At 43.2% G+C, this 17,871-nt stretch overlaps 1 protein-coding gene and 1 long non-coding RNA gene across 3 annotated transcripts in view; one reads left to right on the top strand and one right to left on the bottom strand.

Annotated features, from left to right (window-relative positions):
* Window positions 1-17,871, top strand: part of PARVB (parvin beta) — a 94,062-nt gene that overhangs the window by 5,531 nt on the left and 70,660 nt on the right. Inside the window, exon 1 of one of the 2 annotated variants that reach the window (XM_089680798.1) lies at window positions 15,546-15,910. The exons of the other annotated variant lie outside the window; for it this stretch is intronic. Within the exon in view, the coding sequence (XP_089536924.1) occupies window positions 15,847-15,910 (64 nt within the window). The 5' untranslated portion in view covers window positions 15,546-15,846. Of the gene's footprint in view, window positions 1-15,545; window positions 15,911-17,871 lie in introns of those variants that run through there. 2 annotated transcript variants of the gene reach the window in all.
* Window positions 1,818-15,767, bottom strand: LOC149459787 (uncharacterized). The gene is made up of 3 exons (XR_016313215.1): window positions 15,572-15,767; window positions 10,150-10,265; window positions 1,818-2,080 (listed from the first exon to the last, which is right to left on the bottom strand). It is a non-coding gene; the product is annotated as an uncharacterized LOC149459787 (long non-coding RNA).

Here is a 17,871-nt window from a genome sequence, read left to right as displayed (position 1 = left end):
GCAATACAAGGCAGCTTGTTTGTGCTGACAGGGGAGAGATCTGTGTTGTTTACACACAGGTCTCTCCCCTTTCACTGTTCCTGGGCGATCACCGGGTGCTGGCGTGGAGTCTCCGTCCGGGACCCAATGATCAACAGCTGTAGCTGCCAATGGCGGCGTGGGTAGGGCGTCATGCACCTCCTACCCAGAAATGCAAAATCACGTATATGTCATAAATGCTTCCCGCTGCCTGTCAGCTGTAATGTACACTGAGCCACGCATGTGCAGATCAGCAAACATTTACATCACTGCTGTGTGTGTTGATGTGACTCCTCTGCACATGCGTGGCAGTGATATCATCGTGGCCCAGCCATTCAAGCTGCTGAAGAGACAGAACCCAGAAGGAGACCAGATGAAGATGGAAGTGCTGGAGGTTTTCATTTGACAGGTCATAATATGCACATGAACTACTTTTTGAAGTGTCTGCAACCTTTAGTTGCACCTATATCAGTGATTTATCATTGGAAAACATGGGGTACGACTTGTCATGCGACTTTGATGTCCAAGGTCGCATGACAAGTGGCACAAGTGTGAACCTTTATTTTCACTGCACACTGTGAGCGTCTCACATTGTGCATTAAAAGCTGCAGCAAATAGGAGGCCACCTAATTTTTGTGGCTGACTGACATCCAGCATCATTTAGCAATTTTTTTTTTTTTTTACCCCAGCCTGACTGTACCTAAATTTCAGTTGTTTCAATCATGGAGGCTCGGCATCATACGTGGGTGTTGTCTGGGGTGGTCTGTATGCAAATACAGTCTGCCTAGGAACTCCCACTCCTTTGGACTGACATCCACATATCAAGGCGTTTTGATATTTGCTTAATTCCTCCCAAGGGCCAGCCCACTGGTTGTGTCAGAACCAGGGTCGGACTGACAACTCATGGGGCCCCTGTGTCCGTGCCCAAACTCAAAAAAAGACTATGAAAAAGGTACCATGGGCACCTCATGGGGCCCCCTACTGACCCCGGACCCTCGGGCAATGCCCGAGTTTCCAAATGGTCAGTCCGCCCCTGGTCAGAACTGGAAATCTTTGCTATGTATAGCACCCAGCTTGTCCCTCCCACCAGCCACGATCTGCATGCATTGCAAAGAGAAGCGCAAAGACCCAGTGATGACAGCACTGGTCTAAAATGAGATATGCAATGTAAATGGAGAGATTTTATTTAAAAATATAATTTGCATGGTAATAAGGGGAGGAAGGAGAATGAAGTCTGAAATATAACAGATTAAACTTCAGCTTTCATGCATACCCCATTTATTAAAGACTTCCCCGGCACCCCTCACCCTACAGTACAGAGCAGTTTAGGCACAAATATCCAGAAGTGGACAGAAGAGGAGACTTTCTCCCAGGTTGTAGATCTGTGGGGTGGTTGTGTCCCCCTTTATGGTGCTCTGCCCTCCTCTTCCTCCCCCTTGTAGTCGGTGTTCAGCACAGATCCCAGTGCTCACTATATCATGTCAGTTCCTTTGTTCTCTCCTTCCTGCCTCTGTCATTCTTGTCCCCTTCTTCTATCATATACGGTATATGTCAGGAAGTTCTGCACCACACATTCTCATGACAGATTCCTTCCCATTTTACTTGATATTAATGCTCTTCAATTCTGTATATAGAGCGCACATTGCTATTCTTATCTACTTCTGCTAACATATTGTTCTGATCATCAGTCTTGTATTGTGGGTTGGATGTATCATCTGTATGAAGCTGTGCACACACAAGCAGACTGGCCTACAGCAATGCTCTGGTCTTGGACGGGAATCATGAGTTGAACAGTTGGGCGAGTTTAGGGACCCTTATTTATTTTTTAAGCAGCTATATGACTTACAAAAAAAAAAAAAAAAACGTTCACAAATTGTATCTTTGTTGGATCAGCAGCATCTGCTCAGTCAATGTCCAGCATGGGACAATACGATTAAATTGTCATTACCAATAGGTCATTTGCTATGGTGCTCTTCTCTCTTCCAGAAGCTATGTACTGCTGGCCCCTCCAACAGGTCTACATTGCATAGAGAAGCACAGAGTCCAAGTGATGTCACTGGGTCTAAAATAAAATATGTGAAGAAGACCTGTTTAGTTTTAAAAGAGAAGTATGGCTTTAAAAAAAAAAAAAAAAAAAAAAGATACTTGCAGTAGGTGGATGCAGCATCGATCCGATACTGCATCTGTTCCCCCGCCAGCTCTGCGCCTGGGGTGTGCAGCCCCGGCAATCTCCGTGATTGGTGTGTCCTACAGACACAGCGGATCACGTGATGTGGTAAAAGGCCAATCACAGTGGCCTTTTGCCACGTGATCAGCCATATCCAATGACACAGCAGATCACCGGTGAATACAGTTGCTGGTTATCGGCTGCACTTTACTCACGCTGTCACAGCATGAGGAAAGTACTGCTGACAACCGGCAATTGTCAGAGGACGGATCGGCACTGATAATCAGTGCTCACCTGTGCCCATCAGTGCTGCCTTTCAGTGCCCATCATTGTTGCCTATCAGTGCCGCCCATCATTGTTACCTATCAGTGCAGCCTCATCAACTCACATCAGTGAAAGAGAAAAATTACTTGTTTGCAAAACTTTATAATAGAAAATTTTTGCCCTTTTTTTTTTTTTTTTATAGTGCAAAAAATAAAACGCCCAGCAGCGAGTACATACCACCGAAAGAAAGTTCTATTTGTGTGTTGCATGACCGCACGCAATTATCATTTAAAGTGCGACAGCACTGAAAGCTGAAAATTTGGCCTGGGCAGGAAGGGGGTATAAGTGCCAGGTAGGCAAGTGGTTTAATAAATACACACTTACCTGTCCCAGGGTCCAGCAATGTGCTCACCTGCAACATCCCTTCGCTGCTTCTTCTCTGCTCTGTGCTGGCAAAACAACTGTGGGCACCAGGCTGTGATAGCTTGCGGTTTCACAGCCAGTGCCCACTGCGCGTGCGTGAGTTGCACTGCACATTCTCATTGGTCTGGCAGTCTTCTAGGACCTGTGAAGGTTCCCAGGAGACTGCGGGAGGAAGGAGGGGGCTGAACTTCTGGCTCAATGTGCCGCAATGAACTGAGCCGGATGTGGGAGCGGGTGCCTGTCAAAAACAACCCCCCCCCCCCAAAGGTGCCAAATATGGCAGTGGGGGGGGGGGGGGGAGGCAAATAAGCGGAGCTTTAATACCGCTTTAGGCTGCAAGCAGTAGAACCCATTCATACCAGTACATTGCGACGTGTACCACAACAGACTGGAAATCAGACCTGCAGTATGTTATATATATTTAGGGTACGCATGCCGAGCTGCTATTGGTGGCTGGGAATGTCAATCACTGGGTCCTGACTGGCTATTCACCGCCGGCACTCAGTGATCGTCGGGGAAAGCTGATGGGAGAGATTTTGTATAAACACAGGTCTCTCATCTGTCAGCAAGGACATGCAAGGACATGCTGCTTTTGTATTACAAAGCAGCATGTCTCTCTTGTAAAAGACAGACGGCACATAATGTGAAACACACACAGCACACAGTTAACCCCTTTGATTGCCCCAGATGTTAACCCCTTCCTGCCCAGTATCAGTACAGTGTCAATGCTTTTTATTAGCACTGATCACTGTATTGGTGTCACTAGGGATGTCAGTGGCAGTCAGTTTCCACCCAGTGTCAGAATGCCCGCCACAGTCCTGCTATAATTTGCTGATTGCCACCATTACTAGTAAAAAAAAAAAAAAATCCCAGTATATATACTGCCATTTGTAAATGCTATAGCTTTCACATAAACCAATTAATTTACACATATTGGGATTTTTTTTTTTAGCAAAGACAGGATACATTTTGGCCTAAATTTATGACTAAATGTGTTTTTTTTTTTTTTAATTTGGATATGCTTTATAGCACAAAGTCAAAAATATTTTATTTTCAAAATTCAGTCTTTTTTTGTTTATAGCTCAAAAAATAAAAAATAGGACATAAATTAAATTTATGTACAGCGTTGCATGACCGTGCAATTGTCGGTTAAAGTACCGCAGCAAAAAATGGCCTGGTCAGGAAGGGGGGTAAATCCTCTGGAGGGCAAGTGGTTACTAAAATAATAGTCGCTGCAACACGCACGGTGCATGATCATGCTTTGCGGTAAGGCGCATTTTGCCATGTGTACCCACAAGCTGCTGCTGGGAATGAACCCTTAAATTGTCATGGGGGGGGTTTGTTCTAATTAGATGGGTTCCATGTACTTTGTTACACATTCTATATATATGTAGATTGGTACAATAGCACACTGAATCATGCAGCCTGGCACAGACTGAATGGACTTGTAATCACAGTCATATTTTTTGTACTGCTCAGCTATTTTTATATCATCTCTCTGACCTTGGATGTGTGAGGGGGACCATGGAGGAGGAATATCGTGTGCCAAAAACTGAGCGCAGTGCCGAGTGTGATGTGTGAAGAGGACAGGCTGCTTCTCATCCAGAGAATCAACCACATTAATATGCTTTTTGCTGGTAAATCATAAGCAGTGTATGAAGCATAAAGTATACGTCAGCCCACACAATGATCTTCTCTTATTCACTCCCTTTTGGTCTAGTAAATATACCGCTGGAAGTCTTTTATTATCTGTTCAATAAGTGCCAAAAATACCTTTTGATCCTACCAGGATTCTTGTCAGCTGAGAACTTCCTGTGCTGACTTATCCATTATACTGTTCTCGGTTAGGCTGGCCATATGTTGTTTAACTTTCTTTCCTTCCACCGTGGGTTGAATGAAAGAAAATCGCTCTCTTCTCCCATTAACGCAGTCAGTGTTGATGGGAGAATCCCCCCCAATGCACTATTGTATTTTTACAGCGGGTGGTTTACCTGCCAGCAGAACCCGATTGCTGCTGGCAGCTGCAATTGAGCAAAAAAAAAAAATTGGTTGTACGATCAGTAGACTGACTTCAGTACAACCAGCCTGCCCATAGATGGATTGAAATTGGTTCGGTTCCGGTTGAGCCATCTATGTTCGGCTTTATCTGAGGACTACAGAACTATGACCCTCTATCCCAGGAAATAAAGGATGTGGGAGAGCTTAAGAAAAAGACTAATGCAGCCACCACATGGTGGCCATGTTGACAGAGGCAGGGCTTTACTTCTTTATATCCGAACCTCCAGCAAGGAAAACCGTGAACAGAATAGTAATGAGCTCTTCAAATCTCATTCTAAATCTCCTGAAGACTATACAGCTGTGAGCTTGTGTGCACAGGAGTGCCTAGGCACCCTCACATACAAGAAAGGGCACTGCTATTTTTCAGGGGGAATTCCAGACAAAACAAACAAATGGCCTCTGCCCCAATGTATAACTGGCCTCCACAGCAAGGAGCACATGGAAGGAAGACTCATGTCAAACAATAAGAGAAAAAGTCCCAGCTCAACTTGCCAATCAACCTGCAGCCAACCGAATTGTCCTGTCTAACAGGAAAAAAAAAACAAATGGCCTCTGTCCCAATCTATAACTGGCCTCCACAGCAAAGAACACATGGAAGGGCGACACATGTCAAACAATAAGGGAAAAGGTCCCAGCTCAACTTACCGACCAGACTGCAGTCAACCAAATTGTCCTAACAGTTTGCATTATACACAGGGGTTTAGTTTGCACACATTTGTAAATACATGCGTAAGCTGCAGAGCCTCTTCACGGCACCCCAGTATTCTGCAGTTCTATAAATTTTTGGAGCCCCCATAGTAGAAGCACATGTATCATAATGGATAGACTAAGAGCAGTTGAGCCTGGAGGGAGCCCACCCCTCATTAATAGGCACAGGGGCGCAGTGGACACCCAGCATATAGCACAATGGCAGTCAAGGTGTCCAGTGCATTCCAGACAGTTTTTTTTTTTTTTTTTTCAGGATACTTTGTAGACATAATTAGCATTTCTAGATGTTCCCTTTGTAGCAATCGTGCACATAGAGATGGACGTGGTCATCCATGATGCTCCAAACCCTCCATCTTGTATCTCTCCCTCTTCCCCCCCCCCCCCCTCCCTCTGTTGAGTGACATGTGGTCTGGATGAGGCAGAAGTCACAGGCAGTCAGGCTCAGCGGGAGAGCTCCAGGGCTATAAAACACCAACCTAGCTGGTGCCTAGATGTCTGTTTGCTTCTCAATCTGGGATATCGTAAAATCATAAACTAAGTCCCTCACTGAGCCTCAAAGACATTCCAGATAAGCCATAAAGTTGACATCACATTCAAAAATCCATTTTCCCCTATGATTTCATATCTTGGACTAATGAAAGACGTACCTAAAAACCAGGCATATATTCAGATCGGTCTCTTTAATACAAGTCGTCTGATATATTTCATCCACTAGCTGGCATCAACAAGAGAGCAGAAAATGATATCTCCGTAACCATCCCAGCAGGTATGTCATATTACATATCTAGACGTTCAGCAGATGATTCTGCATATTAATCTACTAGTGGCAAGGCTGCTAAATGCACCAAGAGTAAGTTATGAACCATGACATCAACTGTAAGGGGTTTTTGGCTCTAGCATGGGTCTCCGCCTCCAACACCCCTCCCCAAATGAGGCGATTGGTTCTCTGCTGTAAGGAGACACCCTGCTGAGTTCCTAGAAAAAGGCTGTTCTGCTCGAAGCAAGCTAAGCTTAGTTGAGCTAAGTTGAAGATTCTCCCTTGTAACATTGGAACCAACTTTGGGAGACGGCCCTTTTGCTCTGAAATGTGAAAGCTGCTTAAACCAAGGCTTTTGGCAAGTACTTTATCTAAATTCCTTTGTTATCTCTTTTCTGTGTTATTGCTCTGTGTGTATATGTGTGTGTGTGTGTGTGTGTGTGTGTGTGTGTATATATATATATATATATATATATATATATATATATATATATATTATAGTGTGTAAATATTTTTATTGCTCCCTTTTTGATCTTTTAGTAATAAATCTTACTTTCTGAAAGTGTTGAACTGTTTCTAAAGCTCTTTAATGCAAACTAAGAACCGCTGTCTCTGAAGAGTGCTACTGTGTGTGTTTAAACCTCTGTATAACCTGCCTGCGGTGACAGTGTGTATACAGACGTTTATTCAAACATCATAGTGTTATTGCTAATATTGCCGAGTTTCCTCTTTCTCTGTACAAAAAGGAGGTGGTGGCAGTGGGAAGGGTTAAATGCATAATTAACCTGACCCAGTAACAATCGCTCCCAGGCTGCAAGTACACAGATTGTGGTCCATTAGCTGGAAAATCTTTGTGCAGGGTGCAGCTGGGTGTGCCATTGTTACGCACTTGACAGTGCGGTTTTAGATTGGCTAGTCCTTGGGTCACGAGTTTGGTGAGAAGGGCTGGGGTCTGACGCCGCGATCGTCACATCCTATAACATGGTAAATCTCACTCACAGAAAAGAGCATGCTCGTGGTGCGTTCCCAGCATACTGACCAAGCTGTCAGCGACAGCAGCCGATCATGGCTTCTTATCTGGTGCCAGCAGGATTGGCTCGTGATCATGTGACTGCTGTGAGAACCAATCACAGCACTCGCATGATAAAGAAGTTGTGCCACGTCCTGGGCATTGAACAAGGCCTTATTGGGTCCCGGAGAGCAATAATAAACAAATCTTTACAAAGCTATCCAAAATGTATAAACAACGTTTTGCCTGGACATACACTTTTTAAGGGGCATTTCCACTCAGAGCTGACTGAGATGCTAGTAGCCATGGAAGTATTGGGGGAAGTCTGCTGGGGGTAATGGGAAATTGTGCCCTGCTAACAGCCTCAGTGACAGATCTCTCTGCAGGATAGTCTGGTCATTTTCTCTTCTAAAGAACAAATAAATATCCATATATGTGAAAATATTACATATACAGCAGATTAAATGTTAAAGGCAATGTATAGTGTGGTGTTTGTTTGGTTTTTTTCTGTTTGCGTTGCTAAAGCAGTGTTTACTGTGTCTTTTACATTTCTTCATGCATGTTGTTGCTTTTATAATAAATATTTGTAGCCGAACCACTAGAGGGAGCTCTATATCTGACACCACCTAATTCATCACCCCCACATATCCACTCTTTGGTAGATACTGGCCACATAGGGGGTGCGTTGTTTTCAATGAGGGGGCCAACTCCTACACTTGTATTGTAAAATTGTGACTTTGTAAATATATTAAACTCATTAGAACATGTTTAAAACAGAGCTGATCCTCTTATATTAAAAGATCTATAAAACCCTATCTGTACTGTACAGTGATCACTAATGGATATGATGAGATGGAAGTACTCCCTCCTTGCAGTACCAGCTGTTGAAGGAGACCAGTGGGCCATGTGGATGTGTTGGAGGTGTGATATGGTGACAGGCTATGTGTTGGATATTTACAGCTTGTCAGGGAGTCACTTCATTATGTTGTGAAGAATGTGAGACCCGAGGGCTGGGAGGGAATACAGCAGAAATGACTGGGTGGAGAAGCTGCTGTGTAAACACGCTATGATCACTATAAGAGCTTCAAAGGTATCTTCTTCCTTCAATTTCTTGCCTTAATGTAAAGCAGGCCACACATTAAGCAATTTTCTTTCCTGCAACCACGGGTTGCAGGAAAGAAAATTGCTCGATTTTATTTATTTTTTTTTCCCTGTTAACACAGTGACTGCTGAGCTTTTGTATTCTGACAGTGGGAGGTTTCCCAACCGTCAGAATGCTATGATCACTGTTGGCTGCTATAGCTGCTGACAGTGATCAAATGCAAAAAGCTCAACAGCCTGGTTGTACTGAAGTCATGCGAGCGATTGACTTCAGTACAACCGGCCTGCCCATACATCTAATTTGTCCGGTTCTTGCTGAAGCCGGCTGAATTTCAATCCACCCATGGCTGGCTTAAGGATGGCCATATATTGTGCAATTTTCTTTCCTTCAAACGGGTGGAAGGAAAGAAAATCATTCGATTTCCCCCATCTACACAGTGTGGATGGGGGAAATCCCTTGCCGTTGAGCTATTGTATTTTGATATCAGAAGATTTCCCCTCCTGTTGGTGGCTATCTCTGCTGGTGGCTATAGCCGGTGGCAGTAACTGTACGAATAAACCCAACAGGCTGCTTGTACTGAAGTTGATCGATTTCAGTACAACCAGTCTGCCCATAGACGGTTCGAAATTCAGCCTGGTTCCTACTGAGTCAGCAGAATTTCAATCCACCTATGACCGCCTTAACTCTGTTTTAAGCCTTTTAATAGTCATCAGCCTACCTTTCCAATGACCCATTTGTGGATCTGCCATTTCTTCACTTCTTACCAGCTGCTGCAAGTACCAAGTGTAGAATATCTTCTCCCCCCTCTGCACACTGTGGTTTCTCCTGCTGGCTCTTACATCATCACATAGATACAAGCCAGCAGGATGAAGCACTTCATGCACTGGGGGAGATGGGTATTCGATCCATCGCACCGAGCAAATATTAGCAGTGGCCTAGAAGACACAAAGAAGCAACATACCAAAGAGTGGACCCTCAGAAAGGTAAGTATAATGCCTCTTCTATTATAGGTATGCTGTATCATACAAAATTATCCAGTGCTGTAGATGTACTCTATATGCAAACCCAATCTTGTATAAAGTTGAAAGGATAAGTCCACCTTTCTGCCCATGTTTCATGTTGCACGCATTTTTTTTTTTTTTTGTTCAGCATGTAACATGATCACATTTCACAACTGCCTACCATCAAGCCACCTCCCTTTTCCTGAATTGTAGGGTTTTTCCTCCTGTAGCATCATGGGTAGTTTTTTTTTCTTAAATTTGGTACAGCTCTGCATGGCTCCACCCACACACTTGTGTCATCCAATCAGAGACCCATTTAAAGGGACTGGTAGATCTGATTCTGTTTGAAATGCTTTGCAGATTTGTAGAGACCATTTCTTCTCTTTTAACAAATCTATTCCCTGCAGTAGAAAAGGTAGTATACTCGCATGTGAAGCCTCCGTAAATGTCTAAAGCATTCTATGCTGTGGACCCACCTTCCAACCCCCTACGTCGTCGCGGATGTGGACCCACCTTCTGACCCCCCCACGTCGTCGCGGTTGTGGACCCACCTTCTGACCCCCCCACGTCGTCGCGGATGTGAACCCACCTTCCGACCCCCGCCCCCCCCCCCCCCCTACGTCATCGCGGATGTGGACCCACCTTGGACACTGCTGAAGACCCCAGCCATGGAGGGGAGGTAGCAGACACGCACCCTCAGAGGTGAGTATAGTGGCTGTTGGCTTGCAGGATCCTGGTGGCATCATTTGAGCGGTCTTCTATGAATTAAAAAAATGGTGAATGTAGTTGTTACAAGTTAAATTGTAACAAGTGTAAGCAAAATTGGTTCAAGTAAAATGTGTATATATTTGTACATATTGTGTATCTATTTCCCTAATATGATATCAGCAGGAAGCAGGTTGGATCATACATGTGCTTTGTCACTGTCGTCTATATAAAGTCTGAGGAAAGGCGTAAGTTTTTTGCTCTTTACTACGATCTGTTTGGTCTGTCGATTATAGTACTTGAATGGAAAGAGTAAGTACGTTGTTGTTGTGATACATTTTTTTATGCTTTCTAAGATGCATGTAACCAAATCACTAAAATTTTATACACACTTAATACAGGTCTTTTCAGTCTTTCTGAATCTACAGTCTTAATTGCATTAAGTGCCCGGTCATGCCAGTGCGATTTGCAAATTGAAATTGCATCTAGTGAATGCCAGTGTCCTTTTAACATGTGCGATTTTCTGCAGTGCGATTTTTGAAGTAGTTCTTGCATTACTTTTTCTGCAGTTTTGTTGCGATTTTACATACATAGAATTGTGTCGATGTCCCAATGTTTATGGACCTGACTGTATATTCTAACATTTTTGGCTCTATACACCACCACAATGGATTTGAAATGAAACGAACAAGATGTGCTTTAACTGCAGACTGTCAGGTGAACGGTGTAGGAATTACAACAGTTTGCATATGTGTGATCAAGAACACTCTCCAGGAGGTAGGTGTATGTGTGTCAAAGTCAACAATCAAGAGAAGACTTCACCAGAGTGAATACAGAGGGTTCACCACAAGATGTAAACCATTGGTAAGCCTCAAAAACAGGAAGGCCAGATTAGAGTTTGCCAAACGACATCTAAAAAAGCCTTCACAGTTCTGGAACAACATCCTATGGACAGATGAGGCCAAGATCAACTTGTACCAGAGTGATGGGAAGAGAAGAGTATGGAGAAGGAAAGGAACTGCTCATGATCCTAAGCATACCACCTCATCAGTGAAGCATGGTGGTGGTAGTGTCATGGCGTGGGCATGTATGGCTGCCAATGGAACTGCTTCTCTTGTATTTATTGATGATGTGACTGCTGACAAAAGCAGCAGGATGAATTCTGAAGTGTTTCGGGCAATATTATCTGCTCATATTCAGCCAAATGCTTCAGAACTCATTGGACGCCGCTTCACAGTGCAGATGGACAAAGCATACTGCAAAAGCAACCAAAGAGTTTTTTAAGGGAAAGAAGTGGAATGTTATGCAATGGCCAAGTCAATCACCTGACCTGAATCCGATTGAGCATGCATTTCACTTGCTGAAGACAAAACTGAAGGGAAAATGCCCCAAGAACAAGCAGGAACTGAAGACAGTTGCAGTAGAGGCCTGGCAGAGCATCACCAGGGATGAAACCCAGCGTCTGGTGATGTCTGTGCGTTCCAGACCTCAGGCTGTAATTGACTGCAAAGGATTTGCAACCAAGTATTAAAAAGTGAAAGTTTGATTTATGATGATTATTCTGTCCCATTACTTTTGGTCCCTTAACAAGTGGGAGGCACATATGCAAACTGTTGTAATTCCTACACCGTTCACCTGATTTTGATGTAAATACCCTCAAATTAAAGCTGACAGTCTGCAGTAAAAGCACATCTTGTTCGATTCATTTCAAATCCATTGTAATGGTGTATAGAGCCAAAAATGTTAGAATTGTGTCGATGTCCCAATATTTATGGACCTGACTGTAATGGAAGTCACAGTGCAAATTACAAGAAATCGTTGAAAATCTTCACAAGTAGCAATAAAGTCTTCAGAAATTGCATGATTTAAATCAGTGGTGTGGCTGATGACTAATCCTTAGGTCATTGTTCAGGCATTTTCTGATATAGGGTGACAACAATCTGTCCCTGTCTCCCAATTGTGTTTCTAAGTTGTCACACAGATGTGTATTTTTAATATAATTTGACCATTGTTGCCAATCTGTTGCTGGATTGTCATATACATTAAGTGTATTGAATATTTTAGAAGGAATTTAACCATGACCATGTTATCTATTCATGTTTTCTGGGTGTCGGGCCACTTTGGGTAAGGCAGTACTCCTGAACTTCTTTGCTATAAAGTTAGCAACTTGCAGATTCCTTTTTTCCTGCAGCTTATTATTACTGGCAACCAACGTGACCGTCATCTTCCTGGCATTGTGTATTTGTTTATATGCAGAATTCAAGGTTAGGCAGGCGGTCTTGGCTTTCAAAGAATCCAGTCTTCTGATGTTCACACGGGCGCCATCTGCTGGTTATAAAGTGCACCTCCACCTTTCTTATCAAGCTCTTGGCATCATATGTTTGTCACCATTGAGTCACATTGTGTCATACGCTGTATTTGGGTGTGGACTCTTTGTGGTTAATCTTTGTCATCTGAATCCCAACTGAAGGGGACATTAGCCTTCATAATATCTCATTTTATGATCTTTAGTAACTGCACAGAATATTTTAAAAAGTGGAAATAAGCCCGGTTTCCCAAAACAATGGCATGCAGTGAATAACTGTTACAGTTGCGTGTGCTCTTGACCGAACTGCCAAGCAATTAAAGTGATCTTAAAGGATCACGGTTTAATTTCTTTTATATAACAAACATGTTATACTTGCCTGCTATGTGCAATGGTTTTTTACAGACCAGCCCTGGTCCTCTTCTGAGGTCCCCCACTGGCACTATACAAATCCTGAATAACAATTATTTTTCTTTTCATGTGTTTTTATTTTATCAAAAGAGATACAAATTGGTTTACCATGTTGATATCCAAAAACTGAGCAACCAATACATTGATAAAGAAGTATTCATTGTAAGTAGCAAGGACAATAATTGGTCAGTATAGCTAAACAATAAAAGAGATGACAGCCATATGGCTGATATTATTGATTGACATGGATAACAGGCATGATATCCATCTGTAGGGGAAACTTTAAGTTCTATTAGAAAAAGAGAAAACAAAGGAGGAAAGAGAAGAACAGGAGGGAGGTATGGCGCAGGGAGTGTCCAGCCCACTGAGGGACCACTTATGTGGCTGTCAGGCTTGCCAGAGAGATGGATGGATGCCGATATGCAAGCCTTGGGCTCCAGATTTTAAGAAATATTGTTTGCGTATTAGCATATTAGTTAATTGCTCATTAATAAAAATGATATCCAGGTGAGATTCAACTTTTGAAAAATGGCCTCCTCCATGCCTTTTTCAGTTGTGAGTTTGGAAGCTAATAGAACAAAGTCTTGTCCAGTCCCTCTGCCCTATTGCAGAAATACTGCTACAGGGCGGCAGGTATGTGTGTGATTTTGCATTTCCAGACAGGGGACACTGGCGTGATTCCCCTCTGGTACCAGGCGATCACGGACGGGGAGAGACCTGTATGTAAACAATACAGATCTCTCCCCTGTCAGCTCCTGCGCACTGCTTTGTATGGCTCTGCATAGCAGGGTCATTGTCATGCTGGAACACCCATCCACAACCCATTTTCAGTGCCTTGGCTGAGGGAAGAAGGTTCTCACCCAAGATTTGAAGGTACATTGCCCCGTCCATCGTTCCTTTGATGCGGTGCAGTTGTCCTGTCCCCTTAGCAGAAAAAAACCCCCAAAGCAGAATGTTTCCACCACCATGTTTGACAGTTGGGATGGTGTTCTTGGGGTCATAGGCAGCATTCCTCCTCCTCCAAACACGTTGAGTTGATGCCAAAGAGTTCGATTTTGGTCTCATCTGACCACAACACTTTCTACCAGTCCGCATCATTCAGATGTTCAGTGGCAAACTTCAGATGGGCCTGGACATGTACTTTGTTGAGCAGAGGGACCTTGCGGGCACTGCAGGATTTCAATCCTTGTCGGCGTAATGTGTTACCAATTGTTTTCTTGGTGACTGTGGTCCTAGCTGCTTGGAGATCATTAACAAGATCCTCACGTGTAGTTCTGGGATGATTTCTCACTGTTCTCATGATCATTGGCACTCCACAAGGTGAGATCTTGCATGGTGCACCAGACCTAGGGAGACTGACAGTTGTTTTGTGTTTCTTCCATTTGCGAATGATTGCACCAACTGTTGTCACTTTCTCACCAAGCTGCTTGGCGATAGTTTAGTAGCCCAGTCCAGCCTTGTGTAGGTCTACAATCTTGTCCCTGACATCCTTGGACAGCTCTTCGGTCTTTGCCATAGTGAAGAGTTTGGAATCTGATTGCTCCTGTGGACAGGAGTCTTTTATACAGGTAACAAAATGAGATTAGCAGCACTCCCTTTTAAGAGACTGCTTCTAATCTCAGCTTGTTACCTGTATGAAAGACACCTGGCAGCCAGAAATCCTTCTGAGTGATAGGGGATAAAATACTTATTTCCCTCATGAACATGTAAATAAGTGCATAATTTGTTAGACATGCATTTCATTTGAATTTGTTGCTGCTATTCTGTCTCTCAGTGTTACAATACACCTACCATTCGATTTTTAGACTGATCATTTCTTTGTGAGTGGGCAAACATTCAAAATCAGCAGGGGATCAAATACTTATTTCCTTTGCTATAAATATCACTTGGGTGCAGCGTTGCATGACCGCACAATTGTCAGTTAAAGTAACGCAGCTTAATATCGCAAAAAATGGCCTGGTCAGGAAGGGGGGTAAATTCTCTGGAGGGGAAGTGGTTAAAGGCAAGCAGAGGGCCACAGTTTGGAGACCACTGCTATAGAACCCCCCCATCTCCAAAACAAAAAATCTGTACATTTACAGATGGTTGGCAAAATTTTGGCACATTTTTACCTGTCTATAAATGACTGTAACAGGGAAAAGAGTGCCTGTGGAAAAAACTAAATTTAAAAAAAAAAAAACCATGTACAGTTCCTGCTGAATGCTACTAGCTTATAGAGGAGAAATGGGCAAGGCTGAGAACACTGCTTTAAAAAAGACTGCACTGGATTTCTGGCAGAATCAACAGATATTTTTTGCATTTATCAAGCGGATATAACAAGAGCTATCAACATTATATTTAACAGACTAAAAAAGAGCATAAGAAGTTCATTTTATTAGGCTGTACATTCACTTTAAATTTTTGAGTGACTCTTAGTCCTTCATGAGTTATTTGAATGTATTTACGCAGTGCAGACTAGAGATTAAAGGTGACCTATTTCTATACAAATAAATAATGTATGTACATAAACACACAAATACACTGCGGCCAGCGCAGCATCCCCTGCATTACACTAATGAGCCCGCTGAAGAGCTGGCATCATTCCTGGCACTGCTGCGGGTGCAGCTCCAGTCTTCACAGACCAGGAAGATGTTTCATACTCACTAGCAAGAAGACGAGAGCAGACGCTTTCATCGCCGATTTGTCTTCCTTTTGTCCCAAATTCCTCTTTAGATACAGTCGTTACATTCTCCTATACTGAAGCCGGCTCCTGTTTTTACTGGACAAGACTTCCAGCTGTCCAAACCCTTCCACTGTGCTCAGCCCCTGTGTCATCCGATCGTCACCCTGTCAGAAATAACCTGGACCGTTGGTGTCTCTTTCGCTTCTTGTCCTACGCCCTTTCACTGTCGGCTGACCTCCCTCAAGCTGAGACCACCATGTCTGGGTTCCTGTGCGGAAAACGCAAAAAAGAGGCAATCGGCGCTGGCGAGAATAAGACAGGTCTGATTGTGTGATTGGGGAAGGGGGGGGGTGGTAATCTCTGGGTAATTTTTCTATAGCCAAACTTTGCTTACATAGTTTTGGTGGAATAGGGACATAGTTAAACCCCTGTCAGGTTTTTATTGCTGTCTGTGTCCTGGATGGAGAGATTCAACCTATTTTTCCTGATTTCTTTTTGTTAAAAATGTTTTTTGTCCAGCATTTTACAATTGTCACCAGAACAGGAGGTAGGGAGAGTCATCCAAGGAGGGCACTCGGGATCCCCCCCCACACTTTGTACAAAATCAGCAAAAAATAAAAATGTAAGAGATGTAACTATACTGTACTCTACCTAAAACGAAATAACATTTATTGGTCATGTGACTATTGCAGATAAAAATTCAGTTGATAGGATTCCGAATCGTTGCCGAGTATCACAAGCAAAGCCTTGACCACTCGTGAATAGCCTTCAAGCTCTCGATTCTGAGTTCAGATCCCAACAGAGATGCTTTTTTATGTGGCGCTTGCATGTTTTTCTTGTGTTTTTGGATTCTTTGGTTTCTTCCAAAAACCTACTTGGTTACTTAGCAGTGGATAAATTAGTCCTCGTGTTTGTATGTGTGCAGCAGGAATAATTAATGACCAATTTTTTTGATCTCCGGATATTTCAGTGTTTGGTCGACACTGGACAATTTAAACCCCTGACCGTTTCTGATATTTCTTAGCACAGCGACCTCACCAATAAAGCCCCTGAGTTCCTGTATCTGCACACCCACTGTGCTCATTAGGAGGGGTTTCCACCATCCTTGTGCTGGGTTCCTAAATCTGTGAACCTGCTCTAACTATTATGAGGGGTTCCCACCATTCCAGTGCAGAGCTCCTTGATCTGTGCATCTGCTGCAGTCATTAGAGGAAATTTTACCCATAACAACATGATCAAAAATAATGTTCTTTAACCGGGAACATACATTCCACATTTAATAATTATTCTTCTAAAATGTGTGTGCTGTAAATTGCCTCCAGCTTTGCTCCTCTGTTTTCTTGCTGGAGGCTGCCATTATGTTGATGGCCAGAGCCCCTGAGCAGCAGTAAATCTTTAGGCTGTCAGCCAGTACATTTTTGGCAGTGCCAAAAAAATAGCAACGGAGCATGTACAGAGTTGGGGACCAGTTTACCTGTACAGATATTTCAGTGTTTGGTCGATACTGGAGAATTAAACTCCTGACCATTTCTGATATTTCTTAGGGGCTTTATTGGTGAGGTCGCTGTCCTGAGTTCCTGTATCTGCACACCCACTGTGCTCATTATGAGGGGTTCCCACCATCCTTGTACTGGGTTCCTAAATCTGCCATTATGTTGATGGCCAGTGCCCCTGAGCAGCAGTAAATCTTTAGGCTGTCAGCCGATCAGCCTCTACACTTTTGGCAATGCCAAAAAAATAGCAACAGAGCATATACAGAGTAGGGTGAGACAGTGTATTACTGGATTTTACACCGTATCGGCACTTATTTTTAATGTTTTGCATAGCTTTACCTGCAAAGGGACCAGTATCCAGTCAGCTAGCACATCCAAAGTTCTATTTTTTTTTTTTTTTTGGAGGCATCTTGCCCTCAGATGGTAGGCTGGGGGCTGTATGGTCAAAGTGCTGCATGTTGTGGGACCAGGATGTGATTCCCTTTAAGTTCAATTTGAGGGTTTAAATCCTTTTACTATCCATGACCTGAGACGGTAAATATTTGCACAATTTATTAGCATCTTCAGTCTGTGTTGCTAGTGGTACTCGGTGAACGTCTTTTGTCATTTTCTAGTACTGCCTTGTGATATTTAGCTCCTGACAAACAAACCGTGTCCTGTCTATTGGATGGAATGTATACATCAAATTGGAGATGTTCTGTGATAGTTTTTCACAAGTTGTGAAGATTCTTGCCTATGTATACAGTTTTTTGATTAGAAGATGCTGGTTTTGTAGCTCTATCACCCTC

The sequence above is a fragment of the Staurois parvus genome, unplaced genomic scaffold (genome assembly GCF_062004578.1).
Source record: "Staurois parvus isolate SC_StPar_1 unplaced genomic scaffold, SC_StPar_1.0 ptg000249l, whole genome shotgun sequence".
Lineage (NCBI taxonomy): Eukaryota > Metazoa > Chordata > Amphibia > Anura > Ranidae > Staurois > Staurois parvus.
This window is presented reverse-complemented; position numbering and strand designations above follow the sequence as displayed.